This window comes from Sabethes cyaneus, chromosome 2 (assembly GCF_943734655.1).
Source record: "Sabethes cyaneus chromosome 2, idSabCyanKW18_F2, whole genome shotgun sequence".
Classification (NCBI taxonomy): Eukaryota; Metazoa; Arthropoda; class Insecta; order Diptera; family Culicidae; genus Sabethes; species Sabethes cyaneus.
In genome coordinates, this window is record NC_071354.1 from 10,248,685 (window position 1) to 10,271,696 (window position 23,012).

The 23,012-nt window shown below is 43.6% G+C and overlaps 1 protein-coding gene across 1 annotated transcript in view; it reads right to left on the reverse strand.

Annotated features, from left to right (window-relative positions):
- Window positions 1–6,085: 6,085 nt before the first annotated feature.
- The window catches only part of LOC128734347 (phosphatidylinositol 4-phosphate 3-kinase C2 domain-containing subunit beta), a 32,224-nt gene continuing 15,297 nt past the window's right edge, over window positions 6,086–23,012 (reverse strand). Inside the window, exons 8-11 of the mRNA XM_053828499.1 lie at window positions 17,143–17,343; window positions 14,456–14,652; window positions 14,137–14,375; window positions 6,086–7,003 (exon numbers count right to left, since the gene is read on the reverse strand). Coding sequence (XP_053684474.1) covers window positions 6,824–7,003; window positions 14,137–14,375; window positions 14,456–14,652; window positions 17,143–17,343 — 817 coding nt within the window. The 3' untranslated portion in view covers window positions 6,086–6,823. The remainder of the gene's footprint in view (window positions 7,004–14,136; window positions 14,376–14,455; window positions 14,653–17,142; window positions 17,344–23,012) is intronic.

The following is a 23,012-nucleotide window of genomic DNA, read 5'->3' on the forward strand; positions in this document are numbered from 1 at the left end:
TTTCGAAGTAAATGCATGCAAAAGCGTCCTTTCACCTTTCTTGACTGGTTCCAGTTCTCAATCCGGACATCCCGTCTGACACCACTAGATGCTGCTACAACGCCTTTTCATCCGATAACCTCTCATTAAACGTTAAACGGTCTTCAGCAACGACAATCATTAAATTTCTTTCTCAATTTACTTTTACAGTACAACTTTCGACCGCGGAAACTATTCTACTTAAGACGGAAACTATTTTTTCCGAAAAATAACTAGAAAAAATCGGACGTGAAAATTTTAGACGTCCATTTACAGCCACCGGTTGCTTCGATCCTTCTTGACATGGGTGTGAAAATTAATGCAAAATACTGTCTGAAAATGGTCTTAGAACAAAATTTGAAAGTCCTGAAAGTGAAACATCATAAAAAAGTGAGCGGCAATCCTTTCCTCTTGCCAGATTGTAACCTTATAGGTATTGCAAGAATTTTTTCGGAACTGTTGTTACACGGAAACAGGACTGACGAGATCTTTGGGCATGTGACGTAACGCAACAACATTTTGATGCCCGATTTTACATTTTCAGTTTCGTAATTGTAGCATACTTATGACTATGTACACTGCTGTGGACCCGATGACGAGATAGGGTAGCACGGGGCAAGATGCCCACCTTAAGCTCACTATCAATATATCCGAAGAAATCTACAGCAAATGGCTCAAAACCCTCGCTACGTTATCTTTTACAGTCTTTTCTATACCCTGTATGCATATTGGGTGCTAAAAGTTATAACGCAAATCAAATATTCACGAGCAAAAATTCATCGATTTTTGGGAATTTTTCCAACCTGCGGGGCAAGATGACCACCCTTGCGGGGCAAGATGACCATCCTTTCTAAAAGCTATAAAACCTTCATTGTATTTCATGTATAATCTAAATAATAAATATTATGGATTCAAGCTGGTCATAAACTATTTTAAACATTCTTTGAATAATTTGGAGTGTTTAGTTAACCATAAAAAAGTTATTCATTGAATGTACGTATTCCTCTGTGGTCATTATTGGACAGAAATATGTTAAACAATGTATTTTTATCGAAAACAAATAAATATGCATGTTTATTCCGTTACAAATATTTTATGCAGCAATTGTTGCTGATTTAAGGTTATGGTTATGCAATTCAAGGTAGCAATCTTGGTCTATAAAGCGGTGCGCATTTTGCCCCGCAAGTAGATATATTTTTTAAAAGCAATTTGTGGTAAATACATTATCTGCATAATTGCGGCAATATCAACATCTGATTCATTACTAAAATCAATGCCACGATAACTCTTTCGTTAGATGATAATTTTTTTAAATCATGATTAAAACCTTATTTTATACCTGCGCAATCTTATAAAAAATGCAGTATTTTTAATCATCGATCTATTTTTTGTGTTATCGAAGAGTTCAATGATTTTATTTCTGTAATTGTTTGAATTATTGTTAGATGTAGTGTTTATTTACGCGTACGGTTACTTATTATGTACCTTTATAGCGTATATAACGATTTTTGGAAGGGTGGTCATCTTGCCCCGGGTGGGCATCTTGCCCCTTCCTACCCTATATGACAATTATTCTCCATGGAACATCAAGATCGTCAGCGGGGTTATGAATGCCCAAGTCGATAGGGAAGCGATGTTAGATCAGTGATCAGGTCTATTGGCTGCAACGTTCCGAGGTCTAGTAATCAGTAGTACGTTCTTTCCAAGCACAGTTATCTACAAAGGCCACCTGGGGATCACCTGACCAATAGGTGTTGAGCCTGATCTATCAAATCCTCATCGGTATTGGTTTTTCTGAAATATCATCAACATGCGATCCCTGCGGGATGCGAATATTACCCTGAATCACCTAGTACCAGTAACTTTGGGCTCACTGCTACCGACGGTTTACATGGTGCTCCCAGATTTTGCTGCGGCGTCTTTTTACAATAGTAAAACATTTCGAAGGGCAGTACCGGGTGAGCTTTACGGGAGCCCCTGCTACTAAGGGTCATATTTTCACATTCAGACAATTTCTGCCGAGATTGCGGGAGTACACCATGCCCTCGTTTTATATTGGCGTGGATTCCAAGGCAGCATACGATACAGTTAAACGTGAAGAGCTATGACGGTTAGTGCATAAAACGGTTACCCGGACAAACTAATTGAGTCCTTTCGAACTGTCCTCTGTCCTTTGGACCGTCCCGTATGCTATTCAACTATCGCTATTGAAGGTGTGACCAGCAGCAAAGTTAGCAAAAGTAGCCAACTCCTTGTTTTCACCGATGACTTTGATATCATTACCAGTAACTTTTAAACGGTGGAGGCTTCTACGCAAGTTAAGAAGCGGAGGCAAAAAGATTGGAATAAAATCAATGCGTTGTAAACCAGATTATAGAAAGAGCGCATCGAGAAAGTAACGTTCACTTATCACGGACATGGCCCCATGACTATTGACACCGATGAGCTCGAAAAGGTTATAATGAGTTCATATATTTGGAATCTCTGGTCACCACCGACAATAATACAGGTAAAGAGCTTTAACGACGCATTCAAGCTGGAAATCGGACTATCTTTTCACTGTAGTCTTGCTTATGGAAGATATACATGCACTTACTGCATTTGAACGAAAGGTATCGGACTATTTTTGTCCGAGTACAAATAGAAAACAGACAATGACCGAGACATATGGACCATGAGCTGCGTCCACTACTTGAAAAGATTCCCATCGTATACGTGGCGAAAATCGGGAGGCGACGCTGGACCAGCCATGTCGCCAGGATGCACCAACTTACTTACCTACATTGGCAGTAGAGAGCCGGGGTGGCTCTTGCCGTATTAAGAATTCCTCTGCATTGTACTCTGTCCCAGGCTACTCGGCGCCAATTCGATACGCGCGTCTCGACACACGCCAGTCGGCTTCAACCTAGTCGAGCCATCAAGTACGCTGAGCCCCTCTATTTCTGGTGCCGATGGAGTTCTTGAAGAGAACGGATTTTACTGCCTAGTCGTTCGGCAGCGACGTGGTCGGCCCACCATAGTCTTCCAACATTCGGCAAATGTGCGATGGGAATCTCTCCAAGCAGTGCCTGTAGCTCGTGATTCACACACCTCCGCCACTCTCCGCTTTCCGTTTATCGCCGTCTAAAGTCACTGTCCGCGGAAGGCAAACGTTGCTTTCTCTGGAGCGTGTTCTTATCATATATTTGGTTTTCGACGCATTGATTTGTAACCCTATCCACCTAGCCTCCGCTTTTAGTCTGGCGTAGATTGCCTCCACCGTCCCAAGGTTGTCAGTCGTCTGCGAAGGCTAGGAGTTGGCTACTCTTGTTGAGGATCGTTCCTCTCGTTTCATTGCCCGCTGGATCACACCGATAGCGATAGCGATAGTGAATAATATACAGGACAGTCCATCCCCTTGTCGCAACCCTCTGCGCAATTCGAAAGGACTCGAGAGTGTCCCCGAAACGCGCACGTAACACATTACTCTCTCCAGGGTAGCTTTGATCAGTCGCGTCAGTTTGTCCGGAAAACCGTACTCGTGCATGATCTGCCATAGCTGTTCGCGTTCAACTGTATCGTATGCTGCTTTGAAATCCACGAGGATATGATGTGTGGGCACGTTGTACTCTCGATATTTCTGGCGGATTTGTAAAAATTTAAAAACTATTTGTAAAGACACTACAAAAACTATTTGTAAAGAGTCAACATTTGATCCATAGTAGCACGGGCCCCCATAAAGCCCGCCTGATACTGCCCACCGAATTCTGTTGCTATTGGGCGGCGGTGTTGACCAACGTAATGCCGCGGTAATTACAGCAATCTAGCAATCTAGGATGCACCAACGGCACTATAGTGCCTATAGGAAAAGAAGGGCTCAACGTAGTAGGTAGCTCGACCAGGTTGAAACTGATTAGCGAGTGTCGAGATACTCAATAAATAGGCGACGAATAGCACTGGACGAGTATAAAGGAGAAACGTTTTTGAGGCAGCACGGCCAACCTCAGGTCAGTACGCTATGCCTTATTCGTTTTTTGTCTCCCTTGTAATGCTTTCTGGGCTTTGCCAGATTACTTGGCGACTTTTTCTCTGGCTTTCGGTTCCATTTCGAAAAAAGAGGAGCTCAGCTGCACGTATCAGATAAAATTCCTGCCGCTATTTTTTCCCGTTACGCATCAGAATTATGCTTTACGCAAGGCAAATTTCATGATATCTGGAAACAATCTTACATGTTCCACGTCCATAAGCGGTGTTATTGCCGAAATGTTAAGAACCACAGTGGTATTTCAAGCCTTAGATGAACTCTAAGCTTTCTAGGAGCCTCGCCTCTAGGTCTAGGAGTTTCCCAACGACTATTGTGTTGGTTCATTATTTACGTGATAGTGTCTTGCAGGTCAAGTTGTAATTTACCGTATCATCTGTGTTTACTAACCAATCTGGTGTTCCTCAAGGAAGCAATATGAGGCCTTTACTCTTCATCCTGTTCTTCAACGACGTCGTGTTACTACTTGAAGCAGGATGCATACTTATTTACGGTGACGATCTCCTATTGTATTTTAATGTGCGCTCTGTCGACGATTGTCATCGGTCGCAGGATTTACTAGATGCCTTTGTGAACTGGTGTTAAGTTTTACGATTTCGGAGCTGGCTTCGCGGAACATGAATATCTATATGGCTGAAGAAAGAGCTGCAATCGACCACTCAGTAATCCGAAGACAAAAGGCCTTTGTAGTAATTTTCTTCTGGAGATCTGGCAGTTAATGAATTAGCTTGCAATATTCCTCGTAGACTGATAGATTTGCTGCATCGTTTCAGGGCAGAAGAGAGAAGACCCAAAGCATTAATCAAAAAATTCTTCTGGATGGCCTCTATCCTGTTGATATGCACAGCATAATATGATGCCAAACACAACTGCGTACTCAAGAATGCTGCGGGCAAGTGCACAATATAACGATTTAAGCGCGTATATATCCTGGAATGCGTTGGTGTTTCTTTTCACGAATCCAAGTATTGTGAAGGCCTTAGCAGTGATCGTTGAAATGTTTTCGTTGAATTTGGCTTTGGAATCAATAGTAACGCCCAAGTCCTTTATGGTCTGCACTCGGCGTATACGACTTTGCCCGATAGAGTATTCGTTTCGCAGGGGCTCACGTAGACGGGCCGTCTAAGACGGCTACAGGATATGACACATTTCTTGACATTAGCTTGCATACCATTTAGAGTACACCATCGTGAAAGAGAACCAATAACGTTTTGGAGAGTACAGCAGCCAAGTCTGGTTTTAATTCTGCGGAATATCTTTAAATCGTCGGCGTATAACAGCTTAGATGAGCTTAAAAGGCCCAGCTCACAAACGAAAACTACAAATATCAAAGGCCCGAGATGGCTACCTTGGGGCACGCCCGATAGTATCTCGAAACAAGACGAATTAATACTCTTAATACTGACAAAAGCGGAGCATTCGTTGAGATAAGATTGGATCCACAGTGTCGCCCAGTTTGGTAAGCCCAAGCATTGTTTATTCAAGGCTAATGTTCCTATTCTATGTATCATATGGTGAAAGAGAGCCATTTTTTGTTGCTGTGAACAGTTGGACGAACTGGGAATGACTCGGTTCGACGTTCACCATGAATAGCTCATACTAGAATATTGGTATCGGGTTACCCATGGGTGCTCCTTTGGTTTGTAGGTAACACTATCTTCCAATGTAAAATAGCTTCTCCTTCATACACATTCGTGTCATCTTCAAATATATTCCTACTTTTCTTCACTGTATTGCAGTCGTATGGTCGCAAAAATCAATTTTCTATCGTTTGGATGCTTATTGCCTCTATCTGAAAAATGGATTTAATGGTAATCAGTGTGATCTATAAGACACTCTTCTGTGCTACTAAACAGGGATGTTGGAAACAGGTATACTTGACTCTCAAATGCGTACCTGGAACCTGGAAAGAACCAGCAGTAAGGGACACATAACACTAGGAGCTTCTCACCTGTTGGCAGACATCACTCTTATATGACTAAACTTTGGACTTTTTGTTCGGCATGAAGATCACGCTCAGACAAGATCTAGCAGAATATTGTTATATTTCTCTGGTAAACATCCTACCGGCGCCATTGTGTGTGATTTGATCATTTTTTAGAAAATAAATACGTATTTCCAAATAAGTATTAAATAACTCACGATGAGTACCTGTGCTCGCATTGATATTGTCGTTTTACAACACTTTCGTTAGTATAATCCTAAGCCCGCAAGTGTGTTTGTTGTGTGTATGTGTGTGGAGATGAGTACTCTGACTAAATTCGAGGCAACATTGCTAGGCATTACGAGCACGTGGATGTTTGCTGCTATCACAAAACAATTAAAATTCTACCATCGATGCTACACACATTTTAGAGTAGCTGTTTTCTACACCCGAGTCCCAAATATTAATTCACAATCACTTGATTAGATCAATAAATAGAATATTGTAAAACAAAATGCAAGAACTTATTGTCAAGGAGGCAGCAGAATACAACCTTTTTGACGACAGTGTTAGCTGAAGAGGAAATGATAATATAGCCACAGTGACAGTATCGCCGCGCATCCGCGATAAAATATTGTAAAATTGCGCTTTTTACTATAAATAGTCTGCAATGTAAAAAGAAATTATAAAAAAGCCTGAATAAACACATGTTTCTCAAACTGTTAAAAAGTCTGATGCATTAGCAAGAATAAAAAAAAAATAAACAAAAATATATGCAGCGAAATTTCGGTTTGTTTTACACCACAATCGTACCACCGCTGCAGCACTGCACTGCATACTGTCACGGCCATGCCAGACCACTAAGCCCGCGGCAGATAGCTCAGCGGAAACCATTCGTTGATTTCGTGGCGCAGATCGAGCTCGGCCAGCACCAGCCGGTAGCCGCCGAGGAATGCATTTTCCTGCAGTGAATCGTGCGACCATACCGTAACCTCTAGCGTCTTTTTCTGGATGAACTCGAGCGGCAGGCGGTACTCGAGCTAAAAGAGGGGTAAAAGGCGAAAAGAAAGAAAAAGTAGGTGTATCAGAATTTGTTAATTTAACTGCTGAAAACAGAAAAAAAAACTATTTTTCAACTTCAACTGAGGTTATCAAAAACTACACATGGGAAGTACAATTCTGCTGGTTCCAGTCACTCGACTGATCCCTACCGTACACACAAATCTGAGTTGGTTGGAGACGGTCTGTTGGACCTCAGCTATACTATCAGAACGTTCGTGGATTTTCGACTAAATTGACGCATCGTTTTGTAAAGTTTTTGTAAAAATTTGAAGATTCGAACTTCGAGATTGGAAAGCACGCTAACTTAGACACCATTTTTAACTTCAGAAATGAACAAAAATTGCTGTAACTTCCGACCCAGGATCATCCGGTGGAATTTCGTGACTCCAAGCACCAGTGCTAAGGTTTCCTTCTCCACCTGACTGCATTCAACTTCGGCTTAAGTCAGCGAACGGGAAGCATGTGCGATCATCTTCATGGAACCGCCAGGAAACCAATGTAAAGCGATACCAGTTTTCGATGCGTCAGCCGCGATGATGCTTTCCAGATTCGGGGGTTATGGTGTGTGAGCAGCAGGTCTGATTGTAGCAGTTGCTTGATCTTTTCAAATGACTGCTGGCATGTTGAGGACCAATGGAACCGGACTTCCTTCTTCAAGAAGAGTGCATCTAGTGGATGTCGAAGCTGATGCATTTGCAGCACAAATTTCCTGTCAAAGTTGACAGCACCCAGGAAGGAACGAAGATTGGTGACAGCGGTTGGTGCTGGCATCTGGGATATTGCTTCATGTTTGCCTGGATCTGGGCGTAAACCATTGGCATCGACGATATGGTCCAAATATTTGATCAGTCGTTGAAGAATGATGCCTTTTTCTTTCCGAAGATGGAAGCCGTACTCTCCAGTCTCTTGAAAAGTATTATAATACGTTGATGTTGCTACAAGGATAATTCTACGCCGTCTAGGTTAGCTCTTATGCCGTTCATCAGCTGTTGGAAAGCTCCAGGGGCAGACTTTACACCTGGTGTCAATCTGTTGGAGCGGTACAGTTCTCGATTTCGACTCGTCGTCTACTTCAACTTGAAGATACGCATTAGACCATTGAGCTTAGTGAAGATGTCATTCGGAACCGGTGACGCGTAACGGGTAATTGTTTGGCCCCAGTGCCAACGTTCAGTCCAGTGGAATAGTCAGCACAGATAAGTACTTATTGTAAATGGACGTTTCAGGAATAAAACAGGAGAACAAATGAAACTAGTCTGTATTGAACGAGAGCAAATATGGAGCAAATGTATGGAGCCTCTGTTATCCTCATAAATAGTAACCGGTGAGCTTGTAATATTCAAATCCTTCAGGATGCCTTGAAGCCAGATTGTTTCTGATGATGCCAAGCTAAGTACCACATACTCAGCCTCACTTGATGATGTGGCTACAGTTGATTGCTTCTTACTGCTCCAATCCACGGTACATTCGAAGACCTCAAACAGATATCCGCTAATCGATTTTCGAACGCTTACATCGGATGCCCAATTTGCATCTGCATATCCGACTAATGGCTTACTAATATTACTCCTTGTATATTGCAAAATTAGATCCCTAGTACCTTGAAGATACCTAACAACGTTTCAGCGCCTTCCAATGTTGTATTGTAGGGTTCTGCTGGAATCGTCCAAGATATCCAACTGGAAAACAAATATCAGGTCTTACGCACAGCATGAGATACATCAAAGATCCCAGCAGTTCACGGTATGGTTCTGCTGTATTCGGTCCTGGTCCTGACTGATCCAGTGACAAACTTTTCTCCATCGGGGTTTTAACAGGATTGCAATCACTCATCTGGAAGTTTCTCATCAGTCGATCAATGCTTGTCTTTTGCGATAGCTTCATAATGCCGGTCTCATAATTGTAATCGACTTTCCTTTCCTAAGACTTTCCGAAGAAATGACGCAGTTCGCCACAGTCAGACATTTCAAAAACCTCGGTCAACTTACTCTTCAAACTCTTGATGGAGATCAAGTTACGACCCGCAATCAACAGATCATCGGCATAAATTATCAGGAAGAGTTCATCGTTATTGTCTAATTTTGTGTACAGACAATAATCATTCTAAGATCTTGAGAAACCCAACTTTAAAAGTTCTTCGTTGAATCGCTCATTTCAACAACGTGGAGATTGTTTTAATCCGTATAGCGACTTGTTCAATTTCCAAGCTTGTCCAGGCTTCTTAGACACACCGTCCGGAATCTCCATGTAGATTGTTTCCTTGAGCTGACCGTGCAAGAAAGCTGTGCGCACATCCATTTTATGAAAATGAAATTGGTGGTGAACTCCAACCGCTAGCACAACCCGGATAGTGGCCAATCTAGCAACCGGCGCGTAGGTCTCCTGGAAATCTGTTCCTGCCTTCTGTAGGTAGCCCTTTGCTACTAACCGTGCTTTGTAGCACACTGCTTGACCATTCTCGTCCTCCTTTAAACGAAATATCCATTTCGATTTAAGTAGTTTCACCCCAGCCGGACACGTCATTAGCTGCCACACGTCATTCACCTTAAGATTCGAGTTCGCTCTGCACTGTCCCAGTAAACCATTTTGTTTGTATATCTCGATTGCAACTGAGGTATACGAAATCATATCTGAACGAAAAAGTTGTATTTCACGCCATATAAGAACATATATGTACCAAAGTGGAGGCGATATACGTGCGAAAATTTTGACAACTATTTGTAATTCTATTTTGCGCAGTTTTTATAACACGCAATTTAATACTCCTGAATATATGATTAAGATATAATCAAATATTGCAATTGTCTATCCTGCTTTATAATTCACAGTCATGAATTGTATATGAAGACACGCACGACTGCAAAACAACTTATAGTTCACTTCGATTTGACATACTCTAATCATTATACAATTCCAATGTGAAATTGACATGAAAACGATTTAAACTTTCTATTACGATTTTGTGTTATCTGGGGTCTGTGGCCAATCTTCACAATCATCACGTCCAGAAATGTCGTTGAAGCTTTGTGGGATATCTGTGGGAAAGTCACTGCCAGAAGTTGCTCCGTAACCAACGAAGTAATCCAAAAACTTACCAGGAAGAGTGAGCTCCCGTTCACTGCTCCTCATCAACGTTTGTCCTTGAGACTCATGATGTTCTGATTGTGAAGGGAGCGCTGGTCCTGGACTATCGCGTTCTTCATCAACATTGACATCAAGATTCTCGCTTGCATTATGGAAGTTTTCATCGTCTTCATCTGGTTCTGTAGCACGTTGAACATCAGCTTATTTTTCCCCCTCTTGTTCAAACTGGTACGGTACAACTAAGGGAGTTTGCCGGACATCTGATTCAGTGGCATACGGAAAATAGCTTTCGTTGAATTTCACATCACGAGCTACGATGATCTTTTGGCGCGTCCTGTCCCACAGCAGGTAACCGTTTGGTGCGTAACCCATCATGACAACTTCTACACTCTTTGCATCTAATTTCTTACTCATTTGGTTTGGAACCCACGCAAAAGCTTTGCAACCGAAAATACGTAGCTTTTTCAAACCAAACCAGAGTTCCGCAGGAGTCATCTTACACGACAGACTGGTCGTCGGGCTTCGGTTCAGCAAATAAACACCAGTAAGAGCAGCTTCTGACCACATATGCTTTGGAACCTGAGAGTCCAACAACATTGCCCGTACTTTTTCTATGAGCGTCCGATTAAAACGCTCAGCAACGCCATTTTGTTGAGGTGTGATTCAACTTGGATTCCTTTTGACTTGAACCGTTGCTTCTGTTCGTTTGAACCGTATTCTCTACCCTGGTCCACCGTCAGCTTTGAAATGGTATTACATGTAGCCGCCTTCGTCATAACTTCGAATTCACGAAGTTTCTCGAACACTTGAGACTTCTTGCGCAAGAGATAAATTACCGAAAAATGGGTGTAATCATCTATGAATGATCTGAGTGAATCCTTTCCAACGGTCGAGTTGCACGCTGTCTAGTTCCGTTGAAGGGTTCACGGCATTGTTTGCCTTGCACACAAGAATCACAGAAACCAATTGACTTCGGTTTTACATTGATACCAGTAACCATATCATGTTGTACTAATAGTAACATTGCTTGATCACTGGGATGTCCCTTTCGTCGATGCCACAATTCACTTGTTTCTGCTTCGCATAAATATACAGTTGGCGAATCGATGCTAATTTTCAACTCGTACAAACTGTTTCTCAGCTCTGCGGTCGCAATAACCTGGTCATTTTTACGAAGAAAAGCCTGCTTCCCTGCAAATAGCACGGAAATTCCTGCCTTAGTCAACCCTTTGACTGATATCAAGTTATCTCGTAACTCATGAATATAAAGCGCTTCGTTGATATTTACTGGAACTTGCTCGTTACTACAGCCATCAATTACACCATCAATTCACCATCCTTTGCAACTTGGATAACAATTGGTTTGCACAAGGTTGACGACGACGAGAACACACTGGCATCATTGACTAAATGGTAACTTGATCCAGAAGTCAGCTTGAAAATCAATTTTCCACTACGCAGCCCTGTTGCTTCTTTGCGCTCAATCATGAAACTAACTGCTTTGTTACCTGTAACGACGTTAGCTTCCATGATACCTTTTTGCCGACAATCCTTTTTCATGTGCCCTTTTCGGCCACATTCGTGGCACTTGCCGTTGAAAAATTTAGGTTTTCCTCTACCTTTTCCACCAACGAATGCTGCTAATTTTTCCGACGAATCTTTCTGTCTGTCAAGCAGCTTTGCCTTCTCCGCCAAAAGCTTTTGTTTGACCAAGTCCACCGTTAACTCGTCATCGCTGCGATTTTCCAGCGCCGTAATCAATGGATCATAACATACCGGAAGGGTTCCGAACAACATCACAATCAGGTCAGCTTCCGCTAGTTGAGCACCTGCCACTGCTAGTTGTCGAATCAAACCTTCAAAGATTACTAGATGGTTCCGCATCGATTAACCTTCGTTCATCTTCAGCCTTCCAAGCTGCTTCCGGACCAAGTTTTGAGTTACAAAGGACTTCTTCGCAAAGCAATTTTCCAGAGCATGCCACATTTGCTTCGCAGTAGATTTTTCACGAATAATCTCCAGACAATCGTCTCCAAGGAAACTAATCAATAACGATTTCGCTTTCCTGTCCGCTTCACTGAATTTCTGCCTTTCTTCAGCCACCAACGGGGATCTTCAGTAAGTGTATTCATAACTCCTGCTGCATCCAGGAACATCCGGACTCGGAAACTCCAGTTATGGAAACCTGGACCTCCGGTGAACTGAGGAATTCCATGCGCCGAATCCTTGACTGGGCCCATAAGTTATTGTAAATGGACGTTTCAGAAATAAAACAGAACTAATGACACTAGTCCGTATTGAACGAGAGCAAATGTGTAACTAACTGTTATGAAAAATTAACAAACTCATGTTACTATAACTGCGTAACTAAGCATACGAAAGTATTAAAGTGATTACAGTACTTTTCCGTGTGGCCTGTGGCTTCTTCACAGCAACGATAGGAGCGGCCCGTTGAGAAAAGTCAACAGGTGTGACAATTCCCAACTGCTCCAAACGATCGATTTCGGCATCAACCTTCGCTACAGATGTGAACGGTACTGGGCGCTTTGGCTTGAACACGGGACGTGCGTCTTGCTTGTTGAGGGATGGCTTGACTTTCGTCTTCTTGCAAAGTCCGAATGACTCCTTCAACAAGTTCGGAAACGCCGTCTGGTACTGCTCAATCGGAGGTTGAAAGGAAAATGAACGTACCTTGTTGCAGATCACTGAGAGAGATTGCGGCCACAACTGGAAGAGTTCAATCGAACAAATTCCCAGAGTGATGGAACAGGTCAGTTGAAATGCAAGGATTTGCCAAATGCCGTTTTCGCTTGATTGGTGGTTGGTTGCATTTCCGGTGATCCGAGGTTTTCCCAGGTTATGTCGGATGTTGTGTCGAACTGCAGCCGAGTTTTTACTTCGCCGATGATAACATTCAAGACCTTCCTGCGGTCGCTGCTCACCTGATTGGCTCCAAAAACGCCGTTCACAATAGACTTCTTCCTGTTTTTCTGTCCTCTATTGTTGGGCTTCACAGAGTAGCAGTTGCAGTAACTTTCCTTGTGCCCAATTTTATTGCAGGATTTACTGACAGGTGTGGCTCGCAAAAGGACATTCACGAACATAGTGCATGCCACCGAACTGCCAGCGTGGTGTCTTCGGAACGCTTAATTGCCTCTTATCCTTCGACTGTGCAATAGATAGATTCGATACCTGCTTCTTCTGCTTCTGATGAATTCTGCTTCTATAAGAGCGGTGCGTACTTGTCGTGCACCGTCACACTGAGGCTTCGTAGTAGGAGAAGGACCTCAGGAAAAGATCTTCGTATTTCTGGAACTATCGGTCGAACACACAACCATTCTCGGGGTCGCGTAGCAAAACTCACGGATGTCGAATGCCAACGATTCGTTCGATGATGCACTCGGGGCTGCTAGCTGACCGGGCCGATGCTCCTTGATTGTTGAAACGTTGGCATCATAGCCATGACACGAACGTTTTGTGCCACTATCTACTGGTTCTGCATCAGAATAAACTTACGGATGTCTTGTTTCTAAGCACTGTGCTTGAGGTTTCGCCTTCCGCAGGTAGTGCCATTCTTAGCAGGATTTTTTCTTTCTCGTTACCAAATTGTTAGTTCCGGATAAATGAATAGAATACAAACTATTCTAATTCATTTATCCGAATAACTATTCAACAAACTTATTATTCAAAGTTAATGGTTGAAAAAGTGGAAAGAATTTTCACTTTCGTTTACTTGTCACCGCAGGCACGGCTACTTTGATGGATGCCACCACCGGGTTGCTAGTGGTAACAGTCCATAACGTGTCTTTAATAATCTGAGACACAACAATCTGCATGCTTACAATGAGATAAAGAGCAAATCCTTCCTGACTTCAGACTAAAATTGACGCATTGTTTTGTAAAATTTTTGACGCGAGTCGGTGAGTGTTTTACACAAGTTTCGAGATTCGAACTTCCGGATTGGAAAGCACGCTAACCCACCCACCATTTTTAACCTCAGAAATGATACGGTTTAGTTGCTACTCACCGTTTCCATGAAGCTGGGATTGCAGTTTTTCCGTACCACTTTGGTCTTCCGCTTGGTGGCTTTGGATTGATCCGGCCGCAGGTACACCTTGACGTAGGTGTTCGGTTCCGGATTGTTCGGCGTGGCTGGCAACGAGCGGGCATGCTGGATCATCACGATCAGTGCATCCCTGTGGTACTGCAGCGAGAACTTAATCTCACCGCGTGGCTGCTGATACTCGTCGACAATGGCTCGATTGCCTAAAAAAGGAGTCAAATTTAAGGCACCGAATTAAAAGTTAGCTAACTAACTAACATCGTAATGGTAAATGAGGGCTTACCTTTCACTTTCGCAGCGTGAATATCGGCTTCCTGCTGATCACGCAGCAGGGGATGGAAGAATGTATAAACTAGATCGGAATGTGCGATTTCGTCCGCCGAATTGAACAGTGAGATCAAAAACTGGCGGATTTCTGGAAGACGACGCTCGGCCACCGTTTTCACGTTCGAACGGCCCACGTGGATGCCGGACGGTAAGCTACGAATGAAATAAAAAACAAATAAAGTTACGAGAAAGCTTAGATAAAATAGTTTGCCATAGGAAATTCAAAACGTTCTTTCTTACAAAAAACTTTGTGGAAGCCAACAGCATTGTGAAATGTTTATAAGGCACTTTACAACATCGAGCAACCTCAATCGAAAGTAGCACTCAAACAGTTTCACAACTATCAAATTTTTAGTTCCATCCCCCGCAATAAAAACCGACAGACAATAACTGTTTTACCGAAGCAATGGCAGATAATAAAGCAATCATTCTAATGAGCGGAAAGCGAAATTCGCTACGTACAGAATACTCTACACATTATTTGTTTCCTCGGTGACCACTCATTGGTTCGATAACGATTGTCGACCGATGAGATAAGATATTATACCACCGTTGCGTTGGTAAAAGGCATGTTCGACACCGGCCCGGTGTCATCACACAATACAATACCGAAGAATTCAGTCGATTCCAATCAGTCCATGAGCGAACTTGACTTTAATTATAGCAGGAATTATCTACTGTGATTATGGGATTGAAACTTAGATGGTTTAGAAGACGAATCACCTTCGAAGGAATTCCGTCCGCTCCGGAGCGAAGCAGTCGCAAAAAAGAGGTGAGTCACACGTGAATTCGGAGAAAACAATGCATTTTATTTTATCGTTATCTGCTTATCGTCATCATCCAATCAGCAGAATACCGGAATCACCGTTATCGGCGTTTATCGACAGAGCGTCAACTATGAAGACTACGTTGAACCCTCTAGGTCATCCTACTGGACGCCAACGAACCAGCCCATTGCCACGGCAGGTATGTTTAGTTTGTCTCCTCCCCCTTCCGAAAACCGTCAATCAATAAAACCTTAACCTTCTTTTAGTAATTAGAAAACCAACCACGTCCGCAGAAGTCAGTTCTTCTCCTTCTTATTCGTCATCACCAACAACAAAATCATCTGAAAAACGAACGAGACACGAACAACCTGTCGATAAGATAGCATCAAAAACACGCGTCACATCGCAGCCGCACTTCAACGGGCGAATTGCTACCCCTCCGGAACCGTCATACTCACCACCGCAGCCACCGGTTAGACGAGCTCTCGCCAAAACTAAATCCACTCCCGATTTATCAACCGTTGCCGCTGCAGCTGCAGTTGTTCCGCTAAATGATAATCTAGCAATCACAAGATCGATAGAAGTGCTTAACGATGAAGGACGGAAGCCAATTTCACCCCCAACACCGAGACCCAACCGGCCCAACAAGGTTACGCAGTCCGCTTCGAGTAAAGAGTCTTCGGCATTCGGTAAAGTGAGGAGTACATCACGGTCCCCCTCACCAACGGTATCCGAGATAGCTGAAGAATCCAAACGAGAACAGAATTCGGATGAGTTGACTCATAAATTGCACCACCAGCAGCCCGAATATTTCACTGAACTGCTGGGTAAAATAAATGGTGAGTAAATTGGATTAGGTTGATAAGAACGAATGTGTCATACGGTAGCTTTTTTCTCAAAAACACAAAAAAGTGGAACTCTAATTGTTTGTTTCACTCCGCAGATTTAGCGATGGCAACAAAATCAGTTGAATCCAACCAATCACAGCAAATACCACGTAATCCGCCCCGACCAACAGAGGTCCGTTATTCATCAGAAGAGGATGTAGAATCCTTTGACGATATTTTCGAAAAAGTGAAAGCTAAGCCCAGATCGCCACCTCCAGCTGAGAAAACTCTCAGTCAATCACAATTGGACACAGGTACAATAGACACATCAAATATCGACGACATAGAACATATTTTCGAACCACGTCCACCAGAATTCATCAAAACCCCATCCATGATCGAGGTCCAACCCACAACACCACAACCCGAGCCCCGATCTGATAACCTCCTGGAGCCCCAAACGGAATCCAGTACCGTAGCCACAAAACCGTTAAAATCCATCCTCAAAAAGCGAGCTCCCGTTCCTCCTATCCAGACGGAACAGCAGCAGCAGCAGGAGCAACCCCAACCTGACCCACCAACACCTCCCACCAGCGAGTTAAAAATCCCCATTCCACCTCCCCGTTCGGTTCGAAAGGAGGAACCGGTCGCAGCGAAGCGAACCCCCGACCCCGCCGAAGAAGACGACGATGACGATTACCTCGCCTGGAATATGGTAGAACGGCACCGGTCTAGCATCACCCATACCGTAGCCGCCGGACGAGTTGATCCGGACATCCTGCGAAACGTCCCAAGCAGCCTGAAACAAACGGCGACGCCACAACGGGAGAAACCATTTGCGAACGCACGCGCTCACGAGCTGGAAGCTCCACCTCGAACGCTGCGAGGAATGCGCAACCAACAGCAACCCAGCTCCGCAGACCCTTTCCTTGCGCTGGCACCGCGCGAAAGCGCATCCCGTGATTCCGAAGCATCGGCATAGTTTTAACCATTAAATTTAACCTACTTTAGTTTAAATAAATCAATTGAACAACAACCACTCAACTCACCTGTGCAGTTTGGCCAGCGGGAAGTGTATGCAGAGCTTCTGATGGAACTCGCAAAACTCCTTGTACGAGCGAAACAGATACGCCGGATCCGGCTGATTTTGGCGGGTCACCTTCAGGATGTAGGTGTAATACTTTTCCAAATCGTAGCGCTTCTGAAAACCGTGCACCATCACCGACTTCAGGCGACCATCCTGGGCCATGCTGAAATGAAAGGAGCGGGGGAAAGCGATTAAGCAAAGGGTCACTGAAGGAATGTAAATTCACAATAGATAACTTATTTTCTAAACAGGAAGTAGAACATATGTTTCTAGTGTTTTGTCTTCTATGGTTCAATCAACCTCATCTACAAAACCAACATCTGTTCATATTTACGCAGTTTTGGCATCTCCCTACACGTCTGCAACATGCTAGACTGTGGATGAACCTCCCGCCATAATACTGATCGAATTCTACCTTGTCTTAGTCTCGATCAAAACTCTGTTTTGAAACTAGTTCCTCAGGATTCTGCGCGAATAGGCTAGATCGGTGGTTCCCAACCATTTTCGGCTCGCGCGGGAGGAACACCAGTCTAAATCAAGCACTATGAATTACACCTTGGAACCCGCGTTTCGAACATTTTATCACCGTTTAACTTTACTACAAGTTCCTCCTTGGAGATTAGCAAGTTACCAAATTTGTTTATACTTACATCGTCTTATCATCGCGTAATGAACTTCTAATCTTTTCCATTGCGACTCGATGCGCCTCACCTCAGAAACTGGTATCTACCTGTTTTACTTTTATATCGTATCTGAAACTCGCTTTCGCATCACTCGATCTTGAGCTGTCGTTCCCCAAAAACTCCAAGCACCCGCTGATTGGGCATCCTCGTCGACATCCAACAAGTGCGAGATGTGTCTCGAAATCATCGACCTCTTTTGAATACCCTATTCTCGCAGCTTCTTTCTAATGAGGCCTGAAGATCTCTTCCGCTGCTCTACGGTCAACCCGATGATACCGATGTCATTCAGGAGTTGGTTAAACTCCTGGCGGTCATTTTCCGCCATATCTCGCTTTACTTTACTGAATCATACGCTGTCTTGAAGTTCAGAAGGACGGTGTAAAGGTGAATTCCCGAAATTTGTCCTGGATCTGTGTTGATCAGTTGTGAAGCGTCCTTTTCAGAAATCGCACTAATATTCACCAACAAAGATAGCTTACAAGGGCCTTGGTCTATGAATCAGAATGCGGGAGTGAATCTTGTACGTAAAGTTGTCCCGATAATTGCATTCGATTCGAAAGCCACCGAAAGAGTCAATGTCTTGTAGAATGCGAATTTTATGCGAACTTGCAGGTTACGAGAGTTTAAGCTGTTTACAATTGCTATCTGCCTCTTTCCGTTGTGGTTAACATTTCCAATTTCAATCATAATTTTTCTTGATTTATTTCGTTTTACTAAATCGTACGCTGCCTGCAAGTCCATAGACAGATGGTGAATTCTCAAAATTTGTTGACGATCTGTCGCAAAGTAAAACTGTGGTCAGTGTGGAGTATTCCTCTTGGAAACCACACTAATATTCGCCAATTAAGGACTCTGGTAATAGCCTCAGTGCAGTCTGTGAAACAAAATGCTGAAAAGAATTTCGTAGGCCTAGCTAAGAGTGTCTTAACCCGACGATTGCTGCATTCTAGTCGACGGCTTTTCTTGTAGATCGGGCATATCAGTTCCTGCTCGGATAATATCGCGCTGATTCTTTTCTGACTTTCAAATTTCAACAATGACGTCCATTCCAGCTACTTTGCTGTTCAGCAGTTTTCTCGTTACTTTTTTCCTTTTTCGGCAATCAGGACTCTCTCCATGTCGATGCGCAGTAATTGGCGCAGTCTGGTACTAAATTTCGTTGACATTGGCATTTATTTATTTATTTACATTATTATCAACAGGTTATCACTAACACTATGCCCTAATGAAATTTGATTTAATTAGAATTGTCTTAATATTACGCTTGATCACCTCTCTGGAAAAATTGAAGTCAAAACCTGCTGCAACTCTATTAAATAACCGAAAAAGCGCAACGATATTATCGTGTATGCCGTGATTCGTGCGGGAAGTTGTAGAAATCCTTGACTTCTCAGAGTGCTAGGTTGTACCTATAGCCGATGCTGGACACTCTGTTCTAGCAGTCAGGACGTCAGACACGAGAATAGCACGGGCAACATTGCGATGGACAACTAATGTATCGAAATTGCTTAGTTGACAACGACTTTCGTAGGAGGGTAACCGGAATGGATCCCTCCATGAAAAGGGTCGAAAAGCAAAGCGCACAATGTTACGTTGTACAGCTTCGATACGATCAACTCTATTTTGGTAATGTGGATTCTAAATTTGGCAGCAATACTCGAGAAATGAACGTACCAGCGCACAGTATAAAGACAATAGATGTTACTGAAATCCTTAGCGATCCGGAACATGAACCCTCGATTTCTAGAGGCTTTCCCGATAGCATATGAAATATGCTGCTGGAACGATAGTTTACTGTCTAATAGCACGCCTAGATCTTTGATACAGTTAGTTCTTCCAATGCTAGTACCCAAAAGCTTGTAGTCGAAAGAGATAGGTTCTTTTCTTCTTGAGAAAGTGAAGGCGACACATTGATGGCGCAGAAAGTCAAACATGTAACAGGAAGAGGCTCCAGAGAAAACAATGTTTACCTTCCTCGGACAGTGATTGTTGACGACGATGAACTGAAAATGCTCGAATATTTTTAGCGGAGTACAAACGGATAGCGGAGAGTGGCGTAGATGAATGAAAACGAGTTTCAGGCACTACTCGGCGATTCCCATCATACGATTGGTGAAATTTGGGAGACTACGGTAGATCGGCCACGTCGCAAGGATGCCGAATCTAGATCGCTCGACCAGGTTGAATCCGACTTGCGTGCGTCGAGACGCTCAACGAATTGGCGACGGAGAGCCCAAGAACGAGTACAATGAAGAGGAACTCTTGATATGGGAAGAGCCATATCATAGAATAATAGAAGTCCGGCCAGCTCCATATCGTGCTCGCGGACTTCATCTTCTGGTTCTAAAATTAATACAGATGGAATTAATCGTTACTAGGCTGTCTTGGGCATGATCGACGAACTCGCTACCTATTCTACTAACTCACTTGCGTGGAGATACGATGAGATTCCTCGGAGTGTTTCGAAGTTGTCGAACGCTTTCTTGGCAGCCCCATTAGTGATTTTACCCTACGCGAGGCCAAGAATACATGTTGCTGTGACCAGGATATCATTGTGGTCATCTTTCTTCAAGTTTCGTCGGACGTCGTCGTCGTCAGCAGCATAGACCCGGGATGGCTCATGCTGTTTCAAGCAGTCGTCTGCATTCAACACTTTCTTGGGCAACTCGTCACCAATTTTCCAGTGGTCTCAAAAGTCGCAAAACACTTTCGATCTGATCAAGTCATCTTGCGCGTTGAGCGTCCCTGTTTCTGATGCTGGTGGGATTGCTGAAGAGAGCCGTTATCGTCGCACTGTCGTCCAACATCTTTACGCCGTGTCCGGCCCACCGTAGCCTACCGACTTTCGCCAGATATACGGTGGGAATCTCTTCAAGCAGTGCTTGTAGCTCGTGATTCATATGCCTCCGCAGCTCTCCGCTTTCTGTTTGTATTCCGCCAAATATCGTCCGCAACATACCTGGAACTCCTTACTATTGTTGTTGATGTTGTCACCAGTGATTCCAAATACACAAACTCATCTACCACTTCTAATTCGTCGCTGTCAACTGTTACCGTCCGGGGGAGGCACGCGTTTGTTTCCTTTGAGCTTCTTCCTTTCATGTGTTTGATCTTCGAAGCATTTATTTTTAGCACAATCCTCCCAGCCTTCGCTGTCAGTCTGGCGTAGATTCCTTTCGCTGTAACAAAGTTCCTGGCTATGATATCAGAGCCATCTGCAAAGCCTAAGGGTTGGTTACCCTTGGTGAAAATTGTACCTCTCGTTTCGACGGCCGCTCATCGGATCATCCCCACAAGACCAATGTTGAACAGTATGCAGCAGAAGCCGTAACGCTGTCTGAACCCTCGCCGCGCCTCGAAGGGAATCTTGTGTCCGAAACGAAACACATCAGTCGATCCAATGTAGCTTTTATCAGTCGCCTCAGCTTATCCGGAAACCCGTGTTCGTGCATTATCCGCCATAACTAGTCTCGATCGACTGTAGCGTATGCTGCTTTCAAATCAAACAAGATTTGATGCGTGAACACGTTGTACACGTTCTCACATTTCTGCAAGATCTGTTGGATGGTAAAATTGGGGTCCGTAGTTTGCTCGTCGATCAAGTTGCTGCACACTGCACTGCACTGTACAAGTCACCGTCACCGTTGGATTAAATTTCTCGGTATTTTAGCTATGCCGATGCGGGTGAATACGCTCCGGGATCCACCGGTTTTCGCAATAGTTGGGCCAACATGGAGGTTTGCAACATGCAGCGTGTTGGTTCGTCATGAGCCCGGTCCATGTTATTTACTCATCATGTTACAAAATCAACCTTTCTCATGAATTACTTCGTATCGTAACTCTTCCATCTAACTCGATTATAGTCATTAGTCTCCAGTTCTGGGAGTCCAGTGCTCGCCAAAACCAGGGCCACATCATCTAACCACCAGACACGTTTTCTTGTCTCAACCAGATTCGAAGCGAAAACTATTTTGCAAAAGAGTTGTTCAGCATTCTAGCAACATATCCTATCTAGCGCTATCCGTTGATTAACTTCAGCGAACTTCTAAATACTAGACCCGACGGGGAAGTTCGAGGTTTATCGTTTGCCTCCATATACTTTTAAGCACTTCGCCACGGTTCTTGGCATCCGCCGTTCGAAAGCGCAGGTTTTTCTCGAGCAAAGTCCGCTTCTCATGTCCATACAGAACAAACTGGTCTAACCAGCGTTTGATACAAAACGCACTTTATATGGAAGACTGTAAATGGCTGAATAAAGTGTAGCCTGGTGCACCAGGAATAAAATAGATCCTACAGTGATTCATAGACTCTTATTCAGCAACTGCTATCCCTACCTTCTTGTGGTACCAACTAGGATACGGACAAATATGGCGGAGACCGGGTAAACAACCCCGGAGGAAACCAAGGTTGTATGCTAACAGGAAAGGAGGGCTCTTTTGAGCTTCGTTGGTCCTCCGCGAGACAGAGGGATTGTGCAACACGCATGAATGAGTAAATGAGAGTTCATCCAAACTTCTCATTTATCCTGGTGCGATGATCTTTAGGATTTCACCTACATAAAAATGTTCTACCAACAAACTCGGTCCATGGCTGTCCGTCTCCAATTTCTCGAATGTCCCACATGTCGTGCCCTTAGCCTTCCATTTCAGCGGCACGTAGAAAACTCGACTTTATTCGGCAAGTATATCCAACAGAATGCTTTTCAATTGAGAAAGATCTGAGAAAGAGAGTATTCGTTAGGCCGAATATTATTCTCTCGTTTTTTCCTACTATTGCATAGGCATTGCACTATTCTCGCATCAACGGTATTCCTGGTATCATCCTTTTCGTGTGCCCTTTCGCCGACTGACTGAGCGAATAATTTTGGATGCGTACTTGTATTAACACGCTAAAATAATTTATTACAAAAATTATTTTAGTCTTGTCAGCTTACCGGGAAAATCGTTTTCGTCCATAATTTTTCATAACGGTTCACGGTCGATAGTATCGTAGGCGGCCTTGAAATCTATGAGTAGGTAGTGCGTAGGGACTTGGTAGTCGCGACACTTTTGGAGGATGTGTCGCAACACAAAGATTTGGTCTGTAGTCCATCGCCTCCTCCTTCCACTCCTCTGGTAGATGTTCTGTTTTCAAGATCCTGACTATCAGC